The 23,607-nt window shown below is 39.1% G+C and overlaps 1 protein-coding gene across 4 annotated transcripts in view; it reads right to left on the reverse strand.

Annotated features, from left to right (window-relative positions):
• Herc4 (HECT and RLD domain containing E3 ubiquitin ligase 4) overlaps positions 1-23,607 on the reverse strand; it is a 362,042-nt gene that overhangs the window by 16,760 nt on the left and 321,675 nt on the right. For all 4 annotated transcript variants that reach the window (XM_067152418.2, XM_067152419.2, XM_067152417.2 and 1 more), the window contains exon 20: positions 22,621-22,769. In XM_067152418.2, coding sequence (XP_067008519.1) covers positions 22,621-22,769 — 149 coding nt within the window. The remainder of the gene's footprint in view (positions 1-22,620; positions 22,770-23,607) is intronic.

Genomic DNA, 23,607 nt, shown 5'->3' on the forward strand with positions numbered 1-23,607 from the left:
CGTGAGGTTGTGGGTTCAGATCCCACTGGTGTCCGGTTGGCCATTTTTGTTCTGTACTTAACATCTCTTCAATACATGCTATGTACGTATAACACAACCTAATAGGTTGAAAGTAGATTTTGATTACAATGTGATCATGGAAATTTAATATTCATATGCTAATCTGATTAATACTGGACAGCTGCACATCACATCAGTAATGTGACTTAAGCTGGCATTACACCTACCGAGTATTTGATATACAATAATAAAGTTTTATTATGAATCCACCTGTTCAATACATTATAATGTTATCACATTTAAAATAACTTCATTAGTTAAAAAGTTATATATGGGACATGTTTCGCTCCTTTATAGAGCATCATCAGCCAAATCTGAATCTCGAATAATGAGATTAGTCACTTGCAATGAAATAGCCAACCAGGCTAATACAAAAAAAAGAATAGATATCTGAATCTCAAAATCAGTAAGATATCCAAAGATATTTGGTTCTTGAAAGAATGTTTGAAATGTAAATTAGTACCTAGGTTTTTAAAATCTATACAAAGAAAAAGCGCATCTAATTCAAAGGTAGCAGATACTCAAAACAAAATAAATGAGATCTGGCTGAAAAGTGAAATTAAAGCTCTCTATAGGAAGAAATCATTTTTGAACTTGCAATTATATCGTACACACTTGGAAATTACACAAAAATTATCTTCCTTAGAATGGAACTCTATCCAAAATCATATAACAGAGAAACTTACAGACGTTTTAGACAAGAAACAAAAAACCCTAGATAACAAACTTACACTCTTAAAAGAAAACAAACCAAATCATAACAAATCTAACAATAGAGCAAATAATCCTAATTCTAACCTTAAAAACATTCCCACCACTATCAATCTCTCAAACACAAACTTCACTGATAATGAAATGAACCTATTAGATAAAGGTTCAAAATTTAATAGGCCTAACTCTCAAAAAGTAGAAGACGTAATCAATGTAGTAGCAAAGTTCTAATCCCACTCTCATAACAGAAATAATGACACTAAAAACAAAACTAAACAAAAATAATGTAGTTGTTACCAAAGCAGACAAAGGTGAAACCACAGTCCTCTTAAATAAAAATGACTATATTGAAAAAACAGAATAATTCTTTTCAGACAAAACCTACACTGTTGTAAACCAGGATCCCATAAATAAGATTCAACGGAATCTAAAAATTATCCTCAAGAATTCTTCTTTTTTATTTAATGAACAAGAACACCAAAAAATGATAAATATGAATCCAAAGTTACCAACAGCTAGGGCATTGCCCAAATTACATAAACCCAACGTACCCATACGTCCTATAATAAACAGTAGAAATAGTCCCACGTATAAAACATCCAAATTTTTACACTATTTCCTCAAAAGACATTACAAATTTAACAATGAATCGACAATCAAAAATTCAATAGAATTTTGTAATAAACTAGGAAAATTCAATTTAAAACCACAACATAAAATGGTTTCATTCGACGTAACCAACATGTATCCAAATATACCGGTTAAAGAAACCATCAATATCATCAAACACAATCTCCTTACATACAGTAAATTAAGTAGATGTGAAATAGATGAATTCGTAAACCTACTGAAATTTGTATTAAACAATAATTACTTCACATTTAATAAAAAGATTTACCATCAAACATGCCTAGCAATGGGAGACCCCACGTCGGGCATACTGGCAGACATATATATGGATCATTTGGAGCAAAACAAAATAAACACAAAAATAAATGGACTTTGCCTTTGGATCAGGTATGTAGACGACACCTTTGTCATAATAGATAGCCAAAAAAATGATAGTGAAAAAATCCTAAATTTCTTAAATAATATTGACCCAAATATAAAATTCACGAAAGAAGATGAAACTAACAACTCAATAAACTTCCTGGATATTAATGTAACACGAACAAGAGATAGATTTGAATTTCAAATATTTAGAAAACCATCATATGCTCCTCTAACGATAAATAATGATTCTTTTCACCCAAAATCACATAAACAGGCGGCTTTTTACAGTTTAGTTTATAGAGCTTTCAAAATCCCCCTTTCAGAGAGTAACTTAAAAAAGGAACTCAATTTTATAAAAGATTTGGCCTCAATTAATGGATATAAAATAAATATAGTCAATCAGATCATCAATAAAGTAAAACAAAAGTTAGTAACTAATCTTACTCCCGAAAAAACTAAGCAGTCCAAATTCGCAACATTTACATTCACCAATCCAGCGATTTTTCAAATAACTAATCCTATCAAAAAACGAGATGTGAATGTAGCATTCAAAACACAAAATACAAACAGAAACATTTTTTTCAACCACAATAGTATAAATTCCAACAATAACCCTTATCTAAGTTCTGGCATCTATAGATTAACATGTGTAGAATGTAAATGTTCATATGTTGGCCAAACTGGCCGTAACTTTCTCACAAGATACTTAGAACACGTTAATGCTACAAAGCACAACAAATATTCTGCGATGAGTGCTCACATGAGAGAGTCAGGCCACCAATTTACAACCATAGAGAAAGACCTAAAAATTATAAAGAAGATAGAAAAAGGTAAACTAATGACAGAATTAGAAAATATTTATATCCACTTAGACCAGTATTTCAATAAAGAAAAAAATTTAAATGACGAAATTGAAATAAGAAATCCGTTACACGAACAATTACCGAAACTATTAAAGACGCTTAATCTAGAAAAAAGTAATTTTGCCAAAGTTTTCATTCCCAAAACAACTAATAATCATCCAACATTAAAGAACTCAACCCCTCCCTGCGCTCCTACTAGACATTCCCCTTCCAAAACCACACCCACAAACATTTCTCCTCCTACCTCTACTCCCTCCCTTCAACCCACACCACCTCACTCTTACAACACAAGTAGACACAGAACAGACAGTCACCACATAACCTCGGAAAACTCCAAACCGACAAACAGCAATTGGAGGGGTAAGTGAAGTTTCTAGAAGCACACTCTTAACTAGCAACACAAATTCCGATTACTTACAAGATTCCTTTTCTTGTTACAGACATTCAACAAGATAAACCAACCAGCAGCTTTCAACACAAACGTTGATTTACGTCCCTTTCAATCATCCTTATCAAATCCATTAGTTCAACGAACGGTCATTGACATCTATAAGAACATATCTTTTCAACAGCATTCGCCGAGGTCATATGACAACAAGCATTTAAATTTCTTGAAGACCAACATATATCCTGTTACAAGTTCAATCATCAAATTGACGATAAATTTGAATCTTTATAGACTCTTATCCACAAGGGATAAATAACTTTTTTACCAGATCTCATTGCCAAGAAAATCCTCAAATTTAGCTCCTAAGATTGATTTTCACGTCATTCTAAGATTTTGGACATGATATACAGTATATATTTTTATTTTATTTTATATTTTAGTACTCTCTCTTCCATAATTTTAATGTATCTTCCTATTAAGCACATGTAATTAAGCCATGTATACAAAGATTTTATATTTTATGATATTCTAATAGAATAAGTTTTAAGTTTGTCAAAAATGTTCTAATAGTTCTTAAGTCATTATTTACGTAAATAACAATTATTCGAGATTCATATTTGGCTGATGATGCTCTATAAAGGAGCGAAACATGTCCCATATATAACTTTTTTTAACTAATGAAGTTATTTTAAATGTGACAACATTATAATGTATTGAACAGGTGGATTCATAATAAAACTTTATTATTGTATATCAACAGATTTCAATACGGATTAAAACATGAGATTACCGAGTATTTGGCCGAGACAGTGCATTCGGCCGAGTACTCCGCTAATGTGACAAGTACAGTCAGTACTCGGCCTAGTAGCGAGCAAATGATTTGGGCGAGACAGTGGATAGAAACGTGGCCCAACTGCTCGGCCAAATAAATACCCACACCACCTGCCCACTCACCTCGGCGCTTCACTCACTCTTCATTAGGTCAGTGTAATCAGTCAAGTCAATTATGAGGGAGTGTTCTTGTGCTGTCTGGCGTGCTGTGATTTGATTTCTTCAATGACAATGGCTAAATGGAGTTGTGAAACAACGTTAAAATTCATTCACGAGTACAAAACACACGAACGTTTATGAGAATTCAAATCTGCTGTGTACAAAGCCAAAAACATGCGTGATGCTGCTTATCACAAGTTGATAGAAGCTATGAATTTACCTGACTTCGGTGTACCAGATAGTTGTTGCTAATGTCATCTTCGATTTCCTCTATTATGACAGGTATAATCAAGTTGCAATAGCGTTTAAAAACTCTTCATTTTCCTACTTCATATAACCATGTTCCCACACCCTTTAAACGTTTCAATGCACTGACTCATCCACTATCTTTTCCTAGTGTAATCACAACTACTCCTCAATAAGTTACTCGGCCGAGTAACAAAGCGAGTGACTCGGCCCAGTAATTGGTAGGTGTAATTCCGGCCTTAGTGTAGTAATCATGCCCTGTGTTTGCATTTCTCGGCGTATTATCATCAATTATGCTATCAGCATCACCATCTTCACTGGAGTTACAGTAAATTCATCCTCTGTACTACTCTCACATGCAGAATTACATTCCCCACCATTAATAACAAGTAAATTAGCTATTTCTGCATCGCCAACAACTCTGCCAGGACCTGCCATGTTTACAAACAAGCTTGAAATATGTGTGTGCAGAGTTTAAAAAAATAAATGGCTGCGATTATGTGCAACATCTCTTGGCATTAACAGACAACTGCAAGTATAGCCAAAGTTTCCTCTTCCTGCTATCTTATGATAAAGCAAATAACGATTACAAAATCTACATACGAGCATTTAAAATGTAACTGTGCACCATTGCGCCATACACACTAGGGGAATTAAATAAATACTTGAGATACAGCATGCCATTCCAACCCACTGCCTTTAGTATATCTCCAGAAATCTTGTCAATCCCAATCAAGTAATCCTGGTGTGGGTGCATTTACAAGCCCATGCATTGTGTAACAGTACTGTGATTCAATGTCAGCTTGAGAATATATTCACCGGTTGTAGACAAAACCGATACATACATCTCGCTCACTCTCATCGTACATCTTTATTTTAATCCAAATCATATCCTCCATTTCTGATTCAATATGGTCTATTCCAGTCTGCAAATCCTCCCTAACCATAACCATTATCCCAGCCAGATACCTGCCCCTGCCGGTACATCTTTCTTTTGCCTTATAGTCAACCGTAAACTGTTCTGCATCTACCTTACTTTTTGGTGGAATCCAGGTTTCAACACACGCGATGATATGCAAGCTTTGTAACAACTCTTTAAAAGATTCATTTTGTAACTTACTTTTAAGTTCTTCAATATTGATGCACCCTACTGTTTATCTCTAGTTATTTCTTCCTCCCCTACCCCTAACTCTGGCTGCCCGTCTTGGACCTCATAATCCTAGCGACACCCACTTCATCAGAGTTCTCATCTAGTGTTTCAACACATTCCCTATCGAGTCCACCCTCGTTTAAATGACTTTTTCTGTGCCAGAAGTCCTTCAGATTCACACGTCTGAGTTTCGGTGTTGCATGTCTCGCGGAGTCAGCACACAGCTGCTGCAGGTCACCATGGCTGCACTCCCTACTGGTTGTCCCTGCGTCATCTTCTTCCTTTCTCTGTCCTCTTTGATTCACTTTTTGGTCGCCGCTCACTGCTCCGCATCCTGCTGATCTCAGCTGCTTCATGCATTCACCTTCCTCATCGGCCAGTGTACTCTCTATGTTGTACATATTCTTTAACTGCTCCCTCCCCCATGTTCTAGTACACTTGCCATCACCTACCACTAATTTGTTGCCCCTTATGTAGGCAGTTAATCCGGCATGCCTCGCTTTTCCCAGATGGAACTGTAGCGTTTTCTGGTTCCTAAAGGCTTCTTTCTCCAGCTCCTGTTTGATCCATAATTTTTCACCTGTCAATCGGCTTGTATTATACAAAATCTTCACTAATAGGGTTGATACGAACCTCACTTTCACTGGTCTCTTGCCTTTTGCCTTCCCCATTCTCTGAATCTCATCTATATCGGCTTCCCTGCAGCTGATCTTCAACCTCTCGTTTATTAGCTTAAGCACTTCAGATACCAGATCTTCTTTAGTGTCGTCAGGTAATCCATATATAAAAATATTTTTCTTCCGGGTTTCCTGTTGACGCTTTTCCTCCTGCCACTTCAGTTCTTTTATCTCTTCTTCCATTCTTCTCACCCTATCCCTCAAACTTGATATTTCTTTATTATTTTGGACCACCATTTCTGACACCTTGACTACCTCCTCTCATTTTTTAGTTCACTGGTCTGTTCTCGTAGCAATTTTCTTTTTGTTCTGCTTGACCTTAACGATTTCCCTTATCTTCTCCATCTCTTCCCATCCAACCGTACTAACAGGACCAGGTCCAGAGTTCATCTCGACCCCTCCAAAGATCAACAGGACTGCCATCACTGATGCAGCCATCAAAATTGAAGCCAGACTCACCTGCTGTCCGGCACTGCAGTCAATGTTGTGCCTCGTGGGCCTGCCTCTACCGCGCCAATGACCTATCGTTGCCCGGTACAATTCTATTGAGATCCCCATATCAGCACTCACTCACTCACTCACTCACTCACTCACTCAACAACCTTCCCTTTGCTTGCACGATTACAACTGCTGTATCCTTTTAGTTATATCTATGACCAATCCTGCATCAGTTCACTTCACAAATGCTGAACCTGAAGATTGAAACATGCTCGTTTAGCATGTTCATAATATGTAACCTTTCCTGTAATTGCTAAGAGTTTGTATCAAATCTTGATTGACTGACTTAACTATTTCCCAAACTGTACCACAGAGGGCAGCACCCTGCTCTGAACACGGATGGTCCTTCTTTCAGCGAGTCTTTGACTTTATCTCCTTGACTTGATATATTTGTTGTGGTGATGACGTGAGGAATACAAAGATGGAGTCATCTCTGATCGGTGTGGCGTTTCTCAATTACAAATGGGTTTTCATTAGGTTTAAACTCTGCCTGTACTCCCATTCGGGTTTTTAATTTATCAGCTTATACTGCAGGTACTATGAGCTGTGTTTTCACTTTTATTTTATGTTTATCTCATGGCTATTTCTTGTGGCTTAAATTGTAACTGATTGGTATACGCCTTTTTGCTCCGTGATGTGAACGGGCTGTGTGCTTCATGACATTGTGATGGTGGTGATGTGGTAACTGGGTCTCTGGGAAAAATTCTGATTATGTGCACGGTATTGTGATATTATTTTGCCACCAAATGCAAGTATGCTGTGGGTGTCGACACGGAGATCCATTTGAGTCGTACCTAATGCGTAAGTTGGTGGACTTATATGTGAACCATGGGTCCATATCATCCTGTTCATGAAATATTTGTGTTGTGCGTGTCACTCCGTCGTATAAGTGGCCTTTACTTATGACCAGGTGAGTCATATTACATGTGTTTGGGATCTGTTTTTGAACGAGGTTTTTGACCCTATTGTTGCCCGATACCGATAATGGGTGAATGTTTGTGTTTGTGTGTGTGTGTTTGTGTGTGTGTGTGTGTGTGTGTGTGTGAACGCGAGCGAGGAGTAAAAAGATGTTGTATTGGTCAGTTAATATTTCTTTTCTTTAATCCTTCCGTACTTGTTTTTCGCTTCAAGTACGATGTTTATTAATTTCCCTTGGTCTATATATATTGACCGTTTTTGCTTGCTCTCGTGGCCGCCATTATTGTTTATTTCAAATACGGGTGATGCGCACACCTGATTCTCTTTGCCTTATGTATTATTCCGCGAGATGTTCCATTTTCGGCCCACCCGATACCTGCATACCTCCTTCATATCTGGATTTGCTCTACTCCACGATGCTTTGTAATCCTTTATCTTAGTAATGGCTATTGTTGTCATGATGATGGTGGAGGCTTGATTAATGCTTGCAAATAAAAATGTAATTTACCTCGTAGAAAGAAACGACCGAACAATATCCGTATGGTTTGTTTTCTTTTCAAGATATTTAAATATGTTGTGGAACTATCATTCAAATGGTGAGCACGTCGTAACGTGTTATTTATATTGATCTTTGAGATATGCTGTGCTCGCAGACTTCCAATACTACCTCTCACAAACCTAAAGGACAAAAGTATGTATGCTTTTATTGTTTAATTTTCATTGGTGGCTTCGTTTTAATTTTTTTTTCTGATATGTTTATATAAATAAACCCTCATTCAATTTTATTCGTATTTCATTGCTATTGGAGGGTCAGAAAATGATAGAGATGCGTAAAGATACCGAAGTTTTGTCTAAGGCAATGACCAATACTGAGAGAGGTAAAGGGGAGGATACTGATGAAGTCAATGCTTCGCTCGCGTCTGATAACGATAGTGCAAGATGCCCTGACCGTGGAAATGCTATGGCGTGTCAAAATTGTGCCCTCGACCAGAACCGTGTGGAGCCTATTTCCCCTATTTCTAGACCTGCTTGTGATCCAAATGCGAATGCTAATGTGACTCCTGTCTTTGATGTCGTCCGTAAATGGAAATTAAATTTTTCGGGAGAAGGCAATAGTTCTAGCGTCATTGAATTCTTAGAGTGGGTGTAAGATATTACCGAATGCAGCTCGCTACCCCTTGGTCTGTTTGTACCCGTCATCCCCGGAATGCTAGAAGGGCCAACATTGAGATGGTTCAGATTGGTGAAAGTCAGTATTCAGTCATGGGACGATTTTGCTGCCCGCATTAAACAGTGATTTTGGTTATCAGACATGGACTATTGTTTGAAACAAGAAATTTTTAGAAGGACTCAGGGAGTAGGGGAAGGAATCGACGATTATGCCACAGGCATTCTAACCCTATTCAATCGCTTGAGCATTAAGGTACCTGAATTTGAAATCTTCGACCAATTTTATCGAAATTTGGCCCCTGATTATAAATTATATAATAAAAGGTCTCAAGTCAACTGTGTTGAAGACATTATAAATTTAGGTTGTGAGTTCAAATAGACAGTCAGTCAGAACAAATTGTACCGTCCGCCTCCTGCTCATTTCCTGATGTTGCCTGTCGTGCGCCCGTCAAATCGGTTTCCTTCGGTGCAACCCCTTCTTCATCTCGCCCCTGTGGCAGTCCCGATCGCAAGTCCGGCTTTGTATCCGCACCTCGGCGCTGTATCAATGCCATTCAACCCTCTAACCCGACTATCATAAGCGACACTACTGCAAGAAAATGCTGGAATTGTGGGAAACTGGGGCATATTTCGAAGTATTGCTGGTCTAAGAGTCCTCTTAAATGTTTTAATTGTGGTCTTACTGGTGTTACTCAGCACGTGTGTGCTCGATAAAACCCTAAGCAGGGAAACTAAAGGCGCGCTGGTGTGATGGACCGTCGTTGGCGCCTGATGTGGGTGTTCGTGAAAGGATCTGGGGCCTCCGCTCGTCTACACCCTGGGCCATGATTTTTGTTGGATCGCACATATTCTATGCCTTGTTGGATACTGGGTCGTGTGTTTCATTCACCAACCAATCCCTTGTATCTTCCATCAATTTAACGTATCTGTCAGCCTGTGAAAACGTGGGAAAATTCATGTCTGCTGATGGCCGTCAGGTATGTCCCATGGGCCAAGTTGTATGTCACATTAAAATTCATTTGTCATGGGATTGGATGTTTAATGTTGTTCCAGACCTGTCTGTGCCAATTATCTTAGGAACTGACTTCATGCTCGCTACTGGCCTGTCTATCGATTTTATTACTCGGACCTTTGCCTTTCGGTTTAAATCGGGCGTAGGTTACCCCTTAGAAGCCCCTTTCCCACGTGCCACTGTATGTACCCTATTGCAATCCCAACTACCCAACACCTCGTGCAACCTCACTGACAACCAAAGCCTTATGTTGAACGGATTGTTAGAAGAATTTTCTGATGTTTTAACCGCTGATTTAGGGTATGTTAAAAATTTTTCATACTCCATTGAACACAAAGATGATGCACCTGTGAGATCCCCTCCGTTCAGTTGTTCGCCCCCGAAGTTGTCCGCCATGCGAGATTTGTGTCAACGACCTGTTGGAAAAGAAGGTCATCAGTCCCTCCAAGTCACCTTACAGTAGCCCCCCTCCTTCCTTGTCCCCAAAAAGGACGGTAAATTCAGGTTCATTTTGGATTATTGTAAGACAAATAAGAATATCGTCTTTGACATATTCCCGTTCCCCACCACTAAAAGTGCATTTCAACATTTTCATGGCGCAAGGTTCTTCACCGTTTCCGATTTCAATTCGGCATATTACCAAATTCCCTTAAACCTTAAAAGTCGCCCTTGCACTGCCTTCGCCACTCCTTTTGGCCTGTTTGAGTTTAATAAAGTGCCGATGGGTAATTCTATTGGTGGCCAAGCGCTCAGCCGTGTTATGGATTCGATCTTCGGAGATCTAAAATTTTCCTACGTCTTCAATTTTCTCTCCTACCTTTGACGAACACCTGGCTCATCTGCATGGTTTTCACTCGCTTGCGAAAGCACGGATTCACACTTAACCCGAAAAAGGTTTCTCTTTGATCCAGACATTTGAATTTTCTTGGTCATGTCATCTCTGATTCCGGAATCGCTGTGAACCCCGACTGGGTTAAATGTATCCAAGAGTTTCCTCGGTCTAAGAATGTCCATGGCATGAGAAGATTCTTCGGTATGGTCGGCTTCTACAGTCGCTTCATCAAAAATTTCTCCCAAATTTCGGCCCCCTTAAACCTTTTGAAAAGAAAAAACTGTCGCTTCGTCTGGGATGAACCCCAAGCCCATGCTTTCGATCTGCTGAAAAAGGCCCTTTGTGAAGCCCCGGTCCTCCTCAGTCCTGATTTCACTCGTGATTTTGTCCTGCAATGTGACTCTAGCGAAGTCGCCGTATCTATCGTTCTTAACCAGTCTGACCAGGACGGGAAGCTTGCTCCCATTGCGTATTTTAGCAAGCTATTGCGTGGAGCTGAATTGAAGTACTCAATTTATGAGGAAGAATGTCTGGCCATGGTCTTAGGGGTTGAAAAATTCCGATCTTACTTGGAGCATCGTCATTTCTTCGTCCGTACGGACAATCAAGCCCTATCGTGGATGAGCGCGAATGTCAAGCGTCTTGGTCGCACGGCTAGGTGGATCCACCGGCTGTCAGCCTACCAATTTACTGTTGTACATGTACGTGGTAAAGAAAATGTCGTGGCCGATTGTCTGTCGCGTATGTTTTATGGGGGTAAAGGAGAGCGAGGTCGAGTCAGAGGAAGACCGTCTGCAGACAGTGTTGAGAGTGTCAATATCCTACAAAATTATCCCTGGTCTTTCACTGATATTTCAGAACATCAAAAAGATTACAGTGAGTGTCTGGATTTGTTAAAAGGAATCGCTGATGGGTCTCTTCGAGACAAGTCGTTCAGTGTCAAACGTGGATTGTTGGTTCATCGCAACCGCAAGAACGGGAAGGACAAGATTTACATTCCAGTGAAATTAAGGTCCATGATGTTGCATTATCACCACGATTCTTATCTGGGCGCTCATATTGGTTAGTATAAAACATTGCAGCGTATCTTTCGCGATTTCTTTTCGCCGAATCTCAAAAAGGACGTACTCGAATATGTGAGGAGCTGCGACATATGCCAATGGTGCAAACCTGCACAATCCTGTCAAACTGGTCTTCATTCCGCTGATGTTGCAATGTACCCAGGGGAAAAGTTATTTGTGGATTATTTCGGTCCTCTCACAAAATCAAAAAATGGCAACATCGGAATTCTGTCGGTAGTTGACGCTTTTTCTAAATTCGTATGGTTGTTCCCGGTTCGTAAAATTAACTCTGTCAGCGCCATTCGCCTTCTGTCTCAGCATATCTTTGGAGTATATGGCCCCCCGAAAGTGTTAGTAACTGACAATGCGTCTACATTCAGCAGCAATAAATTCCGTCATCTGTGTTTCGGATGGGGAGTGAAGCATGTTTTTCTGAGCCCCCACTATCTCAAGCCTTTACACGTCGAGAGATTTCATCGCAATCTTAAGGCCTGCCTGAGTGCTTATCATAGCCTGATCAACGGACCTGGGAGGATAATTTAGATTTTTTTGTTTTAGCCTTCAACAGCGCAGTCCACGAGTCCCATCGCCGCAGCCCGGCAGAATTATTCATTGGTAGAAATCTGGCCGACCCGCTGGAGTTGAAATGGAATATCGAGTATCTGTGTGAGCCGTCGAGGAACATGGAGATTGAACAGAAATGGAACAAAGCCGTTGCTCACTTACTCCAGGGTGGCTGACAGATTCAACCGGGGGAGAATAGAGTTCACGCTACAAGTTGGAGACTTGGCGGTGGTAAAAATGTTTCCTACAAGTTAAACAGCCAACCAGGTCGCCACCAAACTGTGTCATAAATGGTCAGGCCCCAAAGAGAGTGTAAGGTTCCTGGGACCTGTCACCGTTGAATTACAGGATCTGACAAGTAACAAATTCAGTAAGGTTCACGTATCTTTGTTAAAAGCTTATCATCGACGGAGCCAATAATACTTCATCTATTTGTCATTATATTTTAATACTTGTACATGTTCTCTTTGCCTGTAACAAAATTGGCAATCTTCTAATATTCCTTTTCTTTCAGGGATAATAATAATGAGGAAAAGGAGAGACCGGAAAGAAAATCGGATGTCGTTGGTTGGAGATAAGACGAAATGAGTGCAAATTCCTTGGAGAAGAGAGGACTCTTAATCTCTTTCCCTCGGCTACTTGACGCTCACACGAGAAGACATGAAATAAATTGTGTAAAGAGAAAAAAAGGGACAGACTGATTAATTCAGCGTGTTGTTATTATTCAAGAAAGTACTGAACCTCAAAGTGAGGTGAGCCGAATTTCATAATACGTGGCTGTGTACATTTCTTGTACCTATACATGTCTTGTGTAGTTTTAGCTAGATTTTAAGGTTCTTTAGTGTATAGATGTGTGCACACATTGATTATAAGCTTTGGGTCTCATTTTAAAATGTGTCTCTTGCCTGATCACCAAGAGAAGACACATTATAAAGGAGGCTGTGTGATGATGAAACATGCTCGTTTAGCATGTTCATAATATGTAACCTTTCCCGTAGTTGCTAAGAGTTTGTATCAAATCTTGATTGACTGACTAAACTATTTCCCAAACTGTACCGCAGAGGGCAGCACCCTGCTCTGAACACGGATGGCCCTTCTTTCGGCGAGTCTTTGACTTTATCACCTTGACTTGATATATTTGTTGTGATGACGCGAGGAATACAAAGATGGAGTCACCTCTGATCGGTGTGGCGTTTCTCAATTACAAATGGGTTTTCATTAGGTTTAAACTCTGCCTGTACTCCCATTCGGGTTTTTAATTTATCAGCTTATACTGCAGGTGCTGTGAGCTGTGTTTTCACTTTTATTTTATGTTTATCTCATGGCTATTTCTTGTGGCTTAAATCGTAACCGATTGGTATACGCCTTTTTGCTCTGTGATATGAATGGGCTGTGTGCTTCAAGACATTATTGTGATGGTGGTGATGTGGTAACTGGGTCTCTGCGAAAAATTCTGATTATGTGCATGGTATTGTGATGTATTTTGCCACCAAACGCAAGTATGCTGTGGGTGTCAACACGGAGATCCATTCGAGTCTTACCTAATGCGTAAGTTGGTGGACTTATACGTGAACCATGGGTCCATATCATCCTGTTCATGAAATATTTGCGTTCTGCATGTCACTCCGTCGTGTAAGTGGCCTTTACTTATGACCAGGTGAGTCATATTACATGTGTTTGGGATCTGTTTTTGAACCAGTTTATTGGCCCTATTGTTGCCCGATACCGATAATGGGTGAATGTTTGTGTGTGTGTGTGTGTGTGTGTGTGAACGCGAGCGAGGAGTAAAAAGATGTTGTATTGGTCAGTTAATATTTCTTTTCTTTAATCCTTCCGTACTTGGTTTTCGCTTCAAGTACGATGTTTATTAATTTCCCTTGGTCTATATATATTGACCGTTTTTGCTTGCTCTCGTGGCCGCCATTATTGTTTATTTCAAATACGGGTGATGCGCACACCTGATTCTCTTTGCCTTATGTATTATTCCGCGAGATGTTCCATCCTCGGCCATCCCGATACCTGCATACTTCCTTCATATCTGGATTTGCTCTACTCCACGATGCTTTGTAATCCTTTATCTTAGTAATGGCTATTGTTGTCATGATGATGGTGGAGGCTTGATTAATGCTTGCAAATAAAAATGTAATTTACCTCGTAGAAAGAAACGACCAAACAATATCCGTGTGGTTTGTTTTCTTTTCAAGATATTTAAATATGTTGTGGAACAATCATTCACATAGTGAGCATGTTGTAAGGTATTATTTATATTGATGTTTGAGATATGCTGTGCTCGCAGACTTGCAATACTACCTCTCACAAACCTGAAGGACAAAAGTATGTATGCTTTTATTGTTTAATTTTCATTGGTGGCTTCATTTTAATTTTTTTTTCTGATATGTTTATATAAATAAACCCTCATTCAATTTTATTTGTATTTCATTGCTATTAGTTAGTTACTTTCTTGTCATGCATTATTAATGAGGGACATCTCCAGTTCGGGGCCGTTATCTGCCTTTCCTGGTCGGGATCCATGCCCTCGAATCTCCCGTAGTGTATTATGTATTCCATCGTATATCATTAGTGAGGGAGGGGTATGGTTCAAGATTTTCACAATTTCAAGGCCTCTTCCTCGCAAGTTTTATAGTAATATTCCGGTATCTTTCTTCCACTCAACACTATATCTTACATTTATCCACACTTACAATCATTCCATAAGTACCAATCTTATACACATTCGGCATGTCCGAATGATCTCGTACTTCTTCATTTGCTCCCCATACCACAAAGTCACTGTAAACATCATCACTTTCAACTCCCTGTTCTTACACATTTCTTTTGTCTCCTTTATAACTTCATCAATTACCATTATAAACAACAATGGCAACAGCAGAATTCCCTGTTTTACTCCAGTTACATTCCCAAACCATTCTGTCATACCTACAAGATTATGGTACTGTTGCAACAATTGTTGTACATGTTTGCATGTATTTGATCATTCATTTTCCAATTCATTCCTGCTTCATGACTTCCTATATCTTTTCTCTGGGGATGATGATCTTCCATTTCTAAAGCCATTTCAAATTGTGCTGATGTAAATTATCCTGCATAAATAGGGAGTACCATATACACCTGCACTGAAAAGCAAGTCCTGTTACTTGTGGGCAAATGCTGGGTTTGTTTGCTTGTGGTATTGTTGCTGTAAGAAGTTTCTGAGTCAGTGCAAAGTAAAAAAAATAAAATATTCTTGTGTTTATAAAGGTAGCAGCCATTAGAGGTCTTGTGTATAGTCACAGACATGTCAAACCAGATGGTTCTGCTAAGGGAGTGATACTTTTTTCCAAACGACATATTGTGAAGAAATTTTGCTAGATATTATCAAGTATTTGAACAGTATTCACCCACAGATCCACTTCTCAATGGGGAGAGAAGTGGGGAGTGGGGCTATACCTGGATATGCTCGTTAGGGGGGAACCTTACCACTAAACCCAGTGTACAGGAAAACAACACACCCTGACTTCTATTTCAATAAGGACTCAAGCCATTACCATAAACACTAATGGGCCATGAAGAGGACACATATTTATGGTGGTAGTAGTAGTTACTTTAAGGCGGAGTACACCAGGGCAACCATCCTCTCTTCACTGTAATGAAAAGTAAAAGGGAAGAAGTCTGTCACTACAAAGAATGAAGGTACCAGTAAAGGCAACAGAAGGGACATATGAGCGTGAAAACAAAAAACTCGCTATGTCTTATAAATATCATACCATCACCATCGAGAGAGGTCAGATACCCTCTTAGTCACCTCTTTGATAGGAAGGAAATACAGTGGATGGATTTTACATCCCCACTAACAGGCGAGCAGGGACATTACTTATACAATTTAAAATATCTGGATTAAGTCTCATAACTGTGTGAAAGATGCACATAGCTACTGTGAAGGTTAACTGGAGCCAAGCACATTGGGTTAGACTGCAAGACAGATGATGAACATACAGTAAATCAATATTTTACTGAATTCCTTTTGATTATCATACCTGCCAACTTTACAAAACCAAAAATCAGGAGATTTTGATATGAAAATCAGGAAAAATCAGGAGAAATCAGGAGATACAATTGGTCAAAAGAGCTTATTCTACATGTCTTGCACAATACAATACTATGATATATTTATAACACTTATTGTCTCAAAGCCCGACTGTTGCTATAACGAGGCTACAAGGCTAAAAATTACACATCTCTATTGCCTCACAGGAAGTATGTGAGTAAGATGATCAGTCTCTGATAAGCCTTCCGAAAATAGTATGAACTTTCAGAAAGAAAGAAAGAAAGAAAGAAAGAAAGAAAGAAAGAAAGAAAGAAAGTGATCGGTGGAGGTGGGGACAATGTGGTTTTTTCATAAAAAGTCTTCTTCTCACAATAAATAATACTAGAACTTACCTTCCGTTATAATATCGGAAATATCCACTTCATGGACTCGTGTTGAGATGGGAACATTTGCCTTGGCTACAACTGCAGGTCCCGACAAATTTAATGTTGTTATTCTTTCCATGTGTTTTCTTAAACTGGAGGTTGATGTCCTGTACGAGATTTTTTGCTGGCACATATTGAACTTTACCACATTATCCTTGGTGATTAAAGGGGGTAAAATAGGGCCATAGTTTGCTTGTTTTAGTCTTCATAAGCTTTTCCATGTTACACACTGTTTTACACCAATAAGCCACTTCAGAACCAATAACTAAGACTTAAACCACCATGAAATAAACTCTGAAAACGATCACAGAAATAAAATATTCGCAATTTCCACCGTCAGTCACAAGAGCAATAACACGAGGGCACGCTTTGGTTGAATGTGACGCGAGACAAATATAAATTGGAATGTCATGACCAAGCCATGACTGAAAATATATTGACAGCAAGAAACAACATGAGCTGCAACTCGTTCTAGTGCAAAGTCTCTCATAGTGCATTGGCACTGCCAGTGGCTCCAAGCAGCCTACGCAGTGGCCTCCATGGTACACACTAGCCATGCGTCCTGGTGGGTGTGCTATTTACCAAATGATGAGCTCAACTTCGTACAATGGGGCGAAACACTGGCAACCAGGAATGAGTTAGCTAGAAAATTTATAATGTCTAATAACGGACCCTTTATAGTGGTACCTGATACGCCAAGCGAATGTAGCACCTCCGAGAAATCGTTACCAGTCACACGTTCGCGACAAAATACAGAAAACTGTTACATTCAGAATTCAGTCACAACCCGTGACGGCGACAAGAGTGTCATCGTTCTAGAGTACCAGTGACGTTTCTTTCTCCCCACCTCTACCAGAAACCATTTGCTCACTTCCAACTCTGCTATAGAAATTAGAAAGATGTTTTTGAAGACTTTTGTCCAGAGCATTGCATTGTATGGAAGTGAGACATGGATGATAACTAGCTCAGAAAGAAAGAGAATAGAAGTATTTGAAATAAACATGATATAGGCTTTTGGGCTTATGGCGTGCCAAGAAAATAAGGTGAAACTCTTTGTTTTGCAGAGAATTTTGCTCTGCGTCTTCAGAAGAATACCTCGTCTGTTCACGAGGAAGGCTTCTCAAAGAATGAGGTTTGAATTTAGATGTTATAATAGAAGTGGAAATGGTTAGTTCATTCGTCACCAGATGGCTCACCGGACGCGGTACAGCGCTAGCGTTCAAAGCAGAAGCTGACTGAACCTTCAGAATCAGTCTGAGAGGGAGTCGCATAACATGTGTACACACATATGAAAGTATGACACCGACACAAGCCTGGAATGAAACATCTGGTGCTGAGGAACGTGCAAATTTGGAAAACACCAAAACAAAATAACAATAGTGAAGGGACAGGGAAGGGAAGTACTGTACCTACGTAAATCCTTAATGGCTGGCAACCACGTCTTACTTAATAGATAGCCAGTGTCCCTCTTGAAATTGTTGGGATTTCTCTGTATTTTCACAGCTTTTCGTGTCTAATGTGGGTAAGAGGTCGAGCATCTTGGAACATATCATGACCTGATGATAGAGCGTGCTCAGCTATTGCTGATTTGTCTGGCTGGTTGAGACGAATATTTCGTTCATGTTCCTTGATATGAGTACCAATGGACTGGCATGTTTGGCCAATATATACCTTGCCACAAGGACACGGAATTTCGTATACCCCAGGATGTCAAAGTGGGGACAATTTGTCCTTGGTTTTACCCAGACTGTGAGTAATTTTAGTGTCTGTGCCACACACGGTTTTTATATTGTGTTGGCACAAGCTCTTACCCACACTAGACACTACAGGTTCAGGATTATACGGAAAGCTGTGAAAATACATAGAAATCCTAACAATTTCAAGAGGGACACTTCCTCTAAAACATTGATACTTTGACAATATATGAACGTTTCATCTAAACAGTGTTATGTGGCTGAAGATGTTGATAATATATGAAACAAGTACCACTTTTAACCAATAAGTTGCCTTAAGCAATTAAGTGTATCGACAAGGTGGAAAATAAAAAATACTTAGTTGTGAATCTCTTGGTGAGAGTCGTGAGCATGCCTTATTTTTGTGTTGGATGATGGTGAGAATCTGCTTGATGATAGCGATCTGTGTGGGTAGGCTTACGATAGATGGTATGTCCTAAGGAGCCGTCCGGTTTCTTACAACAACATCCAAGAAAGGAAAGCATCCATCTGATACCATCTCCATAGTGAATTTAATTGAAGGATGTTGCTGATTTAGGTGGTTTAGAAATACATGAAGTTTCTTTGGACCTTCTGTCCAGATCACAAAAATGTATGATCATACATTAGTAACGGTGCCAAACACAGTTTATATATCATCATCATCCATTTGTCTATAAGTACAGGCCGTGAAAGCATCAATGGCACAGTATTTGAAACGTCATGTTGCAGAAAAATTCTGAAGGTAAGATGGGTAGATCAAGTCACGAATGAAGAGATACTGGATCGAATTAATGAGAGGAGATCGCTTTGGCTAAATTTGACTAGAAGGAGAGATAGAATCACAGGACACATCTCAAGACACCTAGGACTTGTTCGGTTGGTTTTTAGGGAAGTGTAGGTAGTAAGAACAGCAGAGGTAGGCCGAAGCACAAATATGACAAGCATATTAGGGCAGATGTAGGATGGAATAGTTATGTGAAAATGAAAAGGTTAGTACATGATAGGGTGGCATGGACAGCAACCTCAAAACAGTCTAGGGACTGATGACCACAACAACTTGTATATTTACCAAATCTTTAACAAAAAACTGAGCTTTCAGCCAAGTTTCAATGGCTTTTATCAGGGTAATCCATATGATGTCTGCTGCTAACAGCAAAGATAGAAATGCATCAAGGAAAGTGTACAGAAAGTCAGTGAGTGACATATAAGCAATGTATTGATTAGGCAGAGAATAAACTAAAGTTTGTAAAAAAGTAAGTCAGTGAGTAAATCATTGATTATTCACCGTTGCCTTCTGACTGGACTCTGAGATAGTCGCACTGTGCTGTAGTGGTTGGGAGGGAAGTTACTGACTCGCCACTGAACACATCTGGGAGAGACTGGACCAAAGTGTACGTTTGAATAAGAATCAGTTCCCTGCTGCTTTACTAGAGGGATGGACCAACCTTTCATCTGCAGAAGCTTGTGGATTCTATGCCACGAAGATGTGCTGCTATTACCAGCAATCACAGATACAAAATGAAGTATTAAATATTTACCTCAGCATCTGACAATGCTTTTGTGTTTTGATGTATTGGTCTATCTATAAAATAGAGTATAACTCTGGTTTTGCACAAACCCGCATTTAACGTGAGAAATTTCTAGTCCCAAAAATTACTCCATGAGAGCAATATAATTTTATATTTAATTTAACGTAATTAATATTAGAACAAAACCTGCATTAAAATTCGGAAACATTTATTTCTATTCGTTATGGTTAAGGCATTAAGAATCTATGAAAGAGACATCATAAGCTTGCTAAGGATGATCCAAGGCATAACAGGAACTTCGTGTGCGGGCGCTTAGCGCTGAAGCAAGAGGTCGGGCTCACATACACATCCAACTGCGCCCGCTACAGTACACTACAAGAGAACCCCATTGTGATAATATTGTTATGCCCTTCAAAAATTCCTATATTAATCTGTGCAGTATCCTTTGGTAACAACGAAAAGCCTTCCACCGATTCACACATTATTATGATTAAATTTGGGCATATTAGTTTTTTCCGTTATCAATATCACACACTCGACTCAAGCAGCATTTTTATCGAATGCGACTGATCATCTTTCGTACCGATTCCTCGCTGCATGCACAAGCGAGCCATCACCAACAGACATTCAAAGGTGCTGCCAACATCGATTACAGAGCTCGATAGCTGCAGTCGCTTAATTGCGGCCAGTGTCCAGTATTCGGGAGATAGTAGGTTCGAACCCCACTGTCGGCAGCCCTGAAAATGGTTTTCCGTGGTTTCCCATTTTCACACCAGGCAAATGCTGGGGCTGTACCTTAATTAAGGCCACGGCCGCTTCCTTCCCACTACTAGCCCTTTCCTGTCCCATCGTCGCCGTAAGACCTATCTGTGTCGGTGCGACGTAAAACAACTAGCCAACATCGATTAATAATACCCACAAATCCGACAAGTGTAAATAAAGATTGGGAGAACATGCTTTTGCAATACACAGAAATAATATGGTCTACAGCAGTTGCAAACTCCTTATAAATAAAGACTGAAGTAAACAATTGCTTAATTTTAACACTAAGTACTGATATAAAATAAGAATGCGATACTTCTTCTCAACATATAGTGGTGTGCATCACTGATTTCAGAGGTCAGGTTATGTACTCTCACATCTGATTATATTTTCCATGTAAATTTATAGTGAAAAGGATATCATTATCCTATAGGGGCTTGAAATATGTTTTCCAAACATGTGCGCAGTAAAGTTAGGTTATGTGACTGTCTGAATTATGAAAACTGAAACGTTTACCAAGGAAGCCTCTGGTGGCATATATTACAATTTTTAAGAATGAAATTAAACATGCATGTTCACGGACTATCAAAATTAGAAAATACCATACTAATGAGTAACCAGCTGTATGGAAAACATCTGCAAAAATGTTAGAACAAACCGATAGCTGTTTCATACCGATTTTAATGTATTTTTGTGCGAGTGTGGCATCTTTTCCAACTTTTATGGAAAATTGTATCTAATCTTATAAGAACAACCTTAAACCGAAACAGTTTTGCTTTCAACAACAAAATCTATTGTCAGAAGGAAGGATTAAACATGGACTCACCATTATCAGGAAAAACGGCAAACATATTCCTAAATAATACAGGAAACAATTTCTTAACCAACCGAGAGATAGGAGACCAAGGCAAACAGATGTTCAGAGAAATTGAGAGGGTCGGCGGCCGTGGCCTATACTAGGAACTGTGCCTGCATTTGCCTTAGTACAGGAGAATGGAAAACTACAGAAAACCATTCTCAGGACAGCCGATGATGGGGACTAGCACCTCTCCGTCTCTTGAATGCAGAGGCATAGAGCCATACCACAGTCGCGACCACCCCTCCTCTGCTCGGTTGGATCACCATCCATAGCATACGTGTATTAATCTGATGATAGTGCAAAGGAACAAATTTGTTAGACTGTACCCAAGCCTTTTTTAAAAATTTATTTACAAAGAAATATCTGAACCAAAGTTAGTTATGATGCAATAAGGTTTCTTACTTAGATAGCAGGGGCAGTTTAACACAAAAGTAATCTTCAGCACAAACAGTACAAGGATGTGTAGAGTAGATTTCTCCTTATTTTATGGCTGTCATTATGTAAATAATGTATAACGCAGCAATTTATGTTAACACAGGCAAAGATTCCTGGAAAATATTTGCTTTCTACTGAAACCTTGATTTAAGGTCAACAAATTCTTTCCTGTAAAAAAAAAATGTCATTTGTGAACATAAGATTCCATGTAATATGAGACAACATGTTCTATTTAGTGCCAAGACAAAATTAGCATTTTCACATATCACTAATGAAAGTGGGAATAATTTTTAAAGTTTTGTCTGATTAGTTGCTAAAAAATTCAGGTCACTGTAAAAATGCTAAGTAGGGGTTTACTGTCCTTTTGATCTATAACATTATATTTTTTTAAGGTACCGTAGTTATGTTTAAATAAGAATTGTGTTAAAACTAAATTGATCACAAATACACATATGGTGTTTACCTTGGTAACTGATGTTTTGTAATTTAAACTCTTAAAACGAATTTTGTACAAATGCTACCTACAAAATACTTTTGAGCGCTACTGTACAGTTTAATCATATTCCATCTTTGACAAGTTTTACTGCTTTTAATTTTGATTTTTACAAGAAGCAAGAACAACTGCCTTAATGAAGCAACATAATACTGTTAATACTGGCTTAATTTAAAATAAATCACACAAAATCATGAATGGCAATAAAGCTTTTATGAACTTACCAACAACAACAGCCATCAGCTCATGGGAATGAAAAAGTTCTAGGACACGTCCACCACATACTTTGTGAAATCCTCCAGAAAATGCTGAAAAATGCTTCTCCACGCTAGAGTTCAAGAGAAAATCCACATACAGGTCAACGAATTCTTTCCTGTAAAAAGAAATGTCATTCGTGAGCATAAGATTCCATGTAATATGAGACGAGACGTTCTATTTACTGCCAAGACAATATCAGTACTGCCGTGTATCACTAATAAAAGTTTTGACAAAAAATTTTCTACTTTTTAAGTCCACTAATAAAAGTTGGAATATTTTCTTCTTTTTAAGTCTTGTCTGTACAGTTGTTAAACATCATAAAATTTGTTCTATCCTGGGGAAGTGCTCGAAAGATTCCAGTGTAGCTGTCCATGAAGAAGTTAACAGCATCTCCACTTGTAGCACTTGTCGAACAGCTACATAGTTTAAAAAAACAAAACAAAGTGGGCATCATATAATCGATCCAACTATCAGGTTTGAGACTGATGAGATACAGCCAACAGAAGCTGACAAAGAGAAAAGGAATACATACAACCACCAGTGTATTCCCTGCTACCTTAATACATTTCACCTCAAGAACCTTGAAGTGGGACTTACGCTTGGAGAAAGAGACATTTTTTTTTTTTTTTTTTTGCTAATTGCTTTACGCCGCACCGACACAGATAGGTCGTATGGCGACGATGGGATAGGGAAGGGCTAGGAGTGGGAAGGAAGCGGCCGTGGCCTTAATTAAGGTACAGCCCCAGCATTTGCCTGGTGTGAAAATGGGAAACCACGGAAAACCATTTTCAGGGCTGCCGACAGTGGGGCCGCATTTAAGCGACTGCAGCTATCGAGCTCGGTAAGAGACATGTTTGAGCACCATTTACATTCATCCTCATGTTAACACAAGTGATAGGCCAAAAATCATAAATCTTTCTTTTCAATATTTATATTTCATTTCCTTTGTTCAT

Source organism: Anabrus simplex, chromosome 8 (genome assembly GCF_040414725.1).
Source record: "Anabrus simplex isolate iqAnaSimp1 chromosome 8, ASM4041472v1, whole genome shotgun sequence".
Taxonomy (NCBI): domain Eukaryota; kingdom Metazoa; phylum Arthropoda; class Insecta; order Orthoptera; family Tettigoniidae; genus Anabrus; species Anabrus simplex.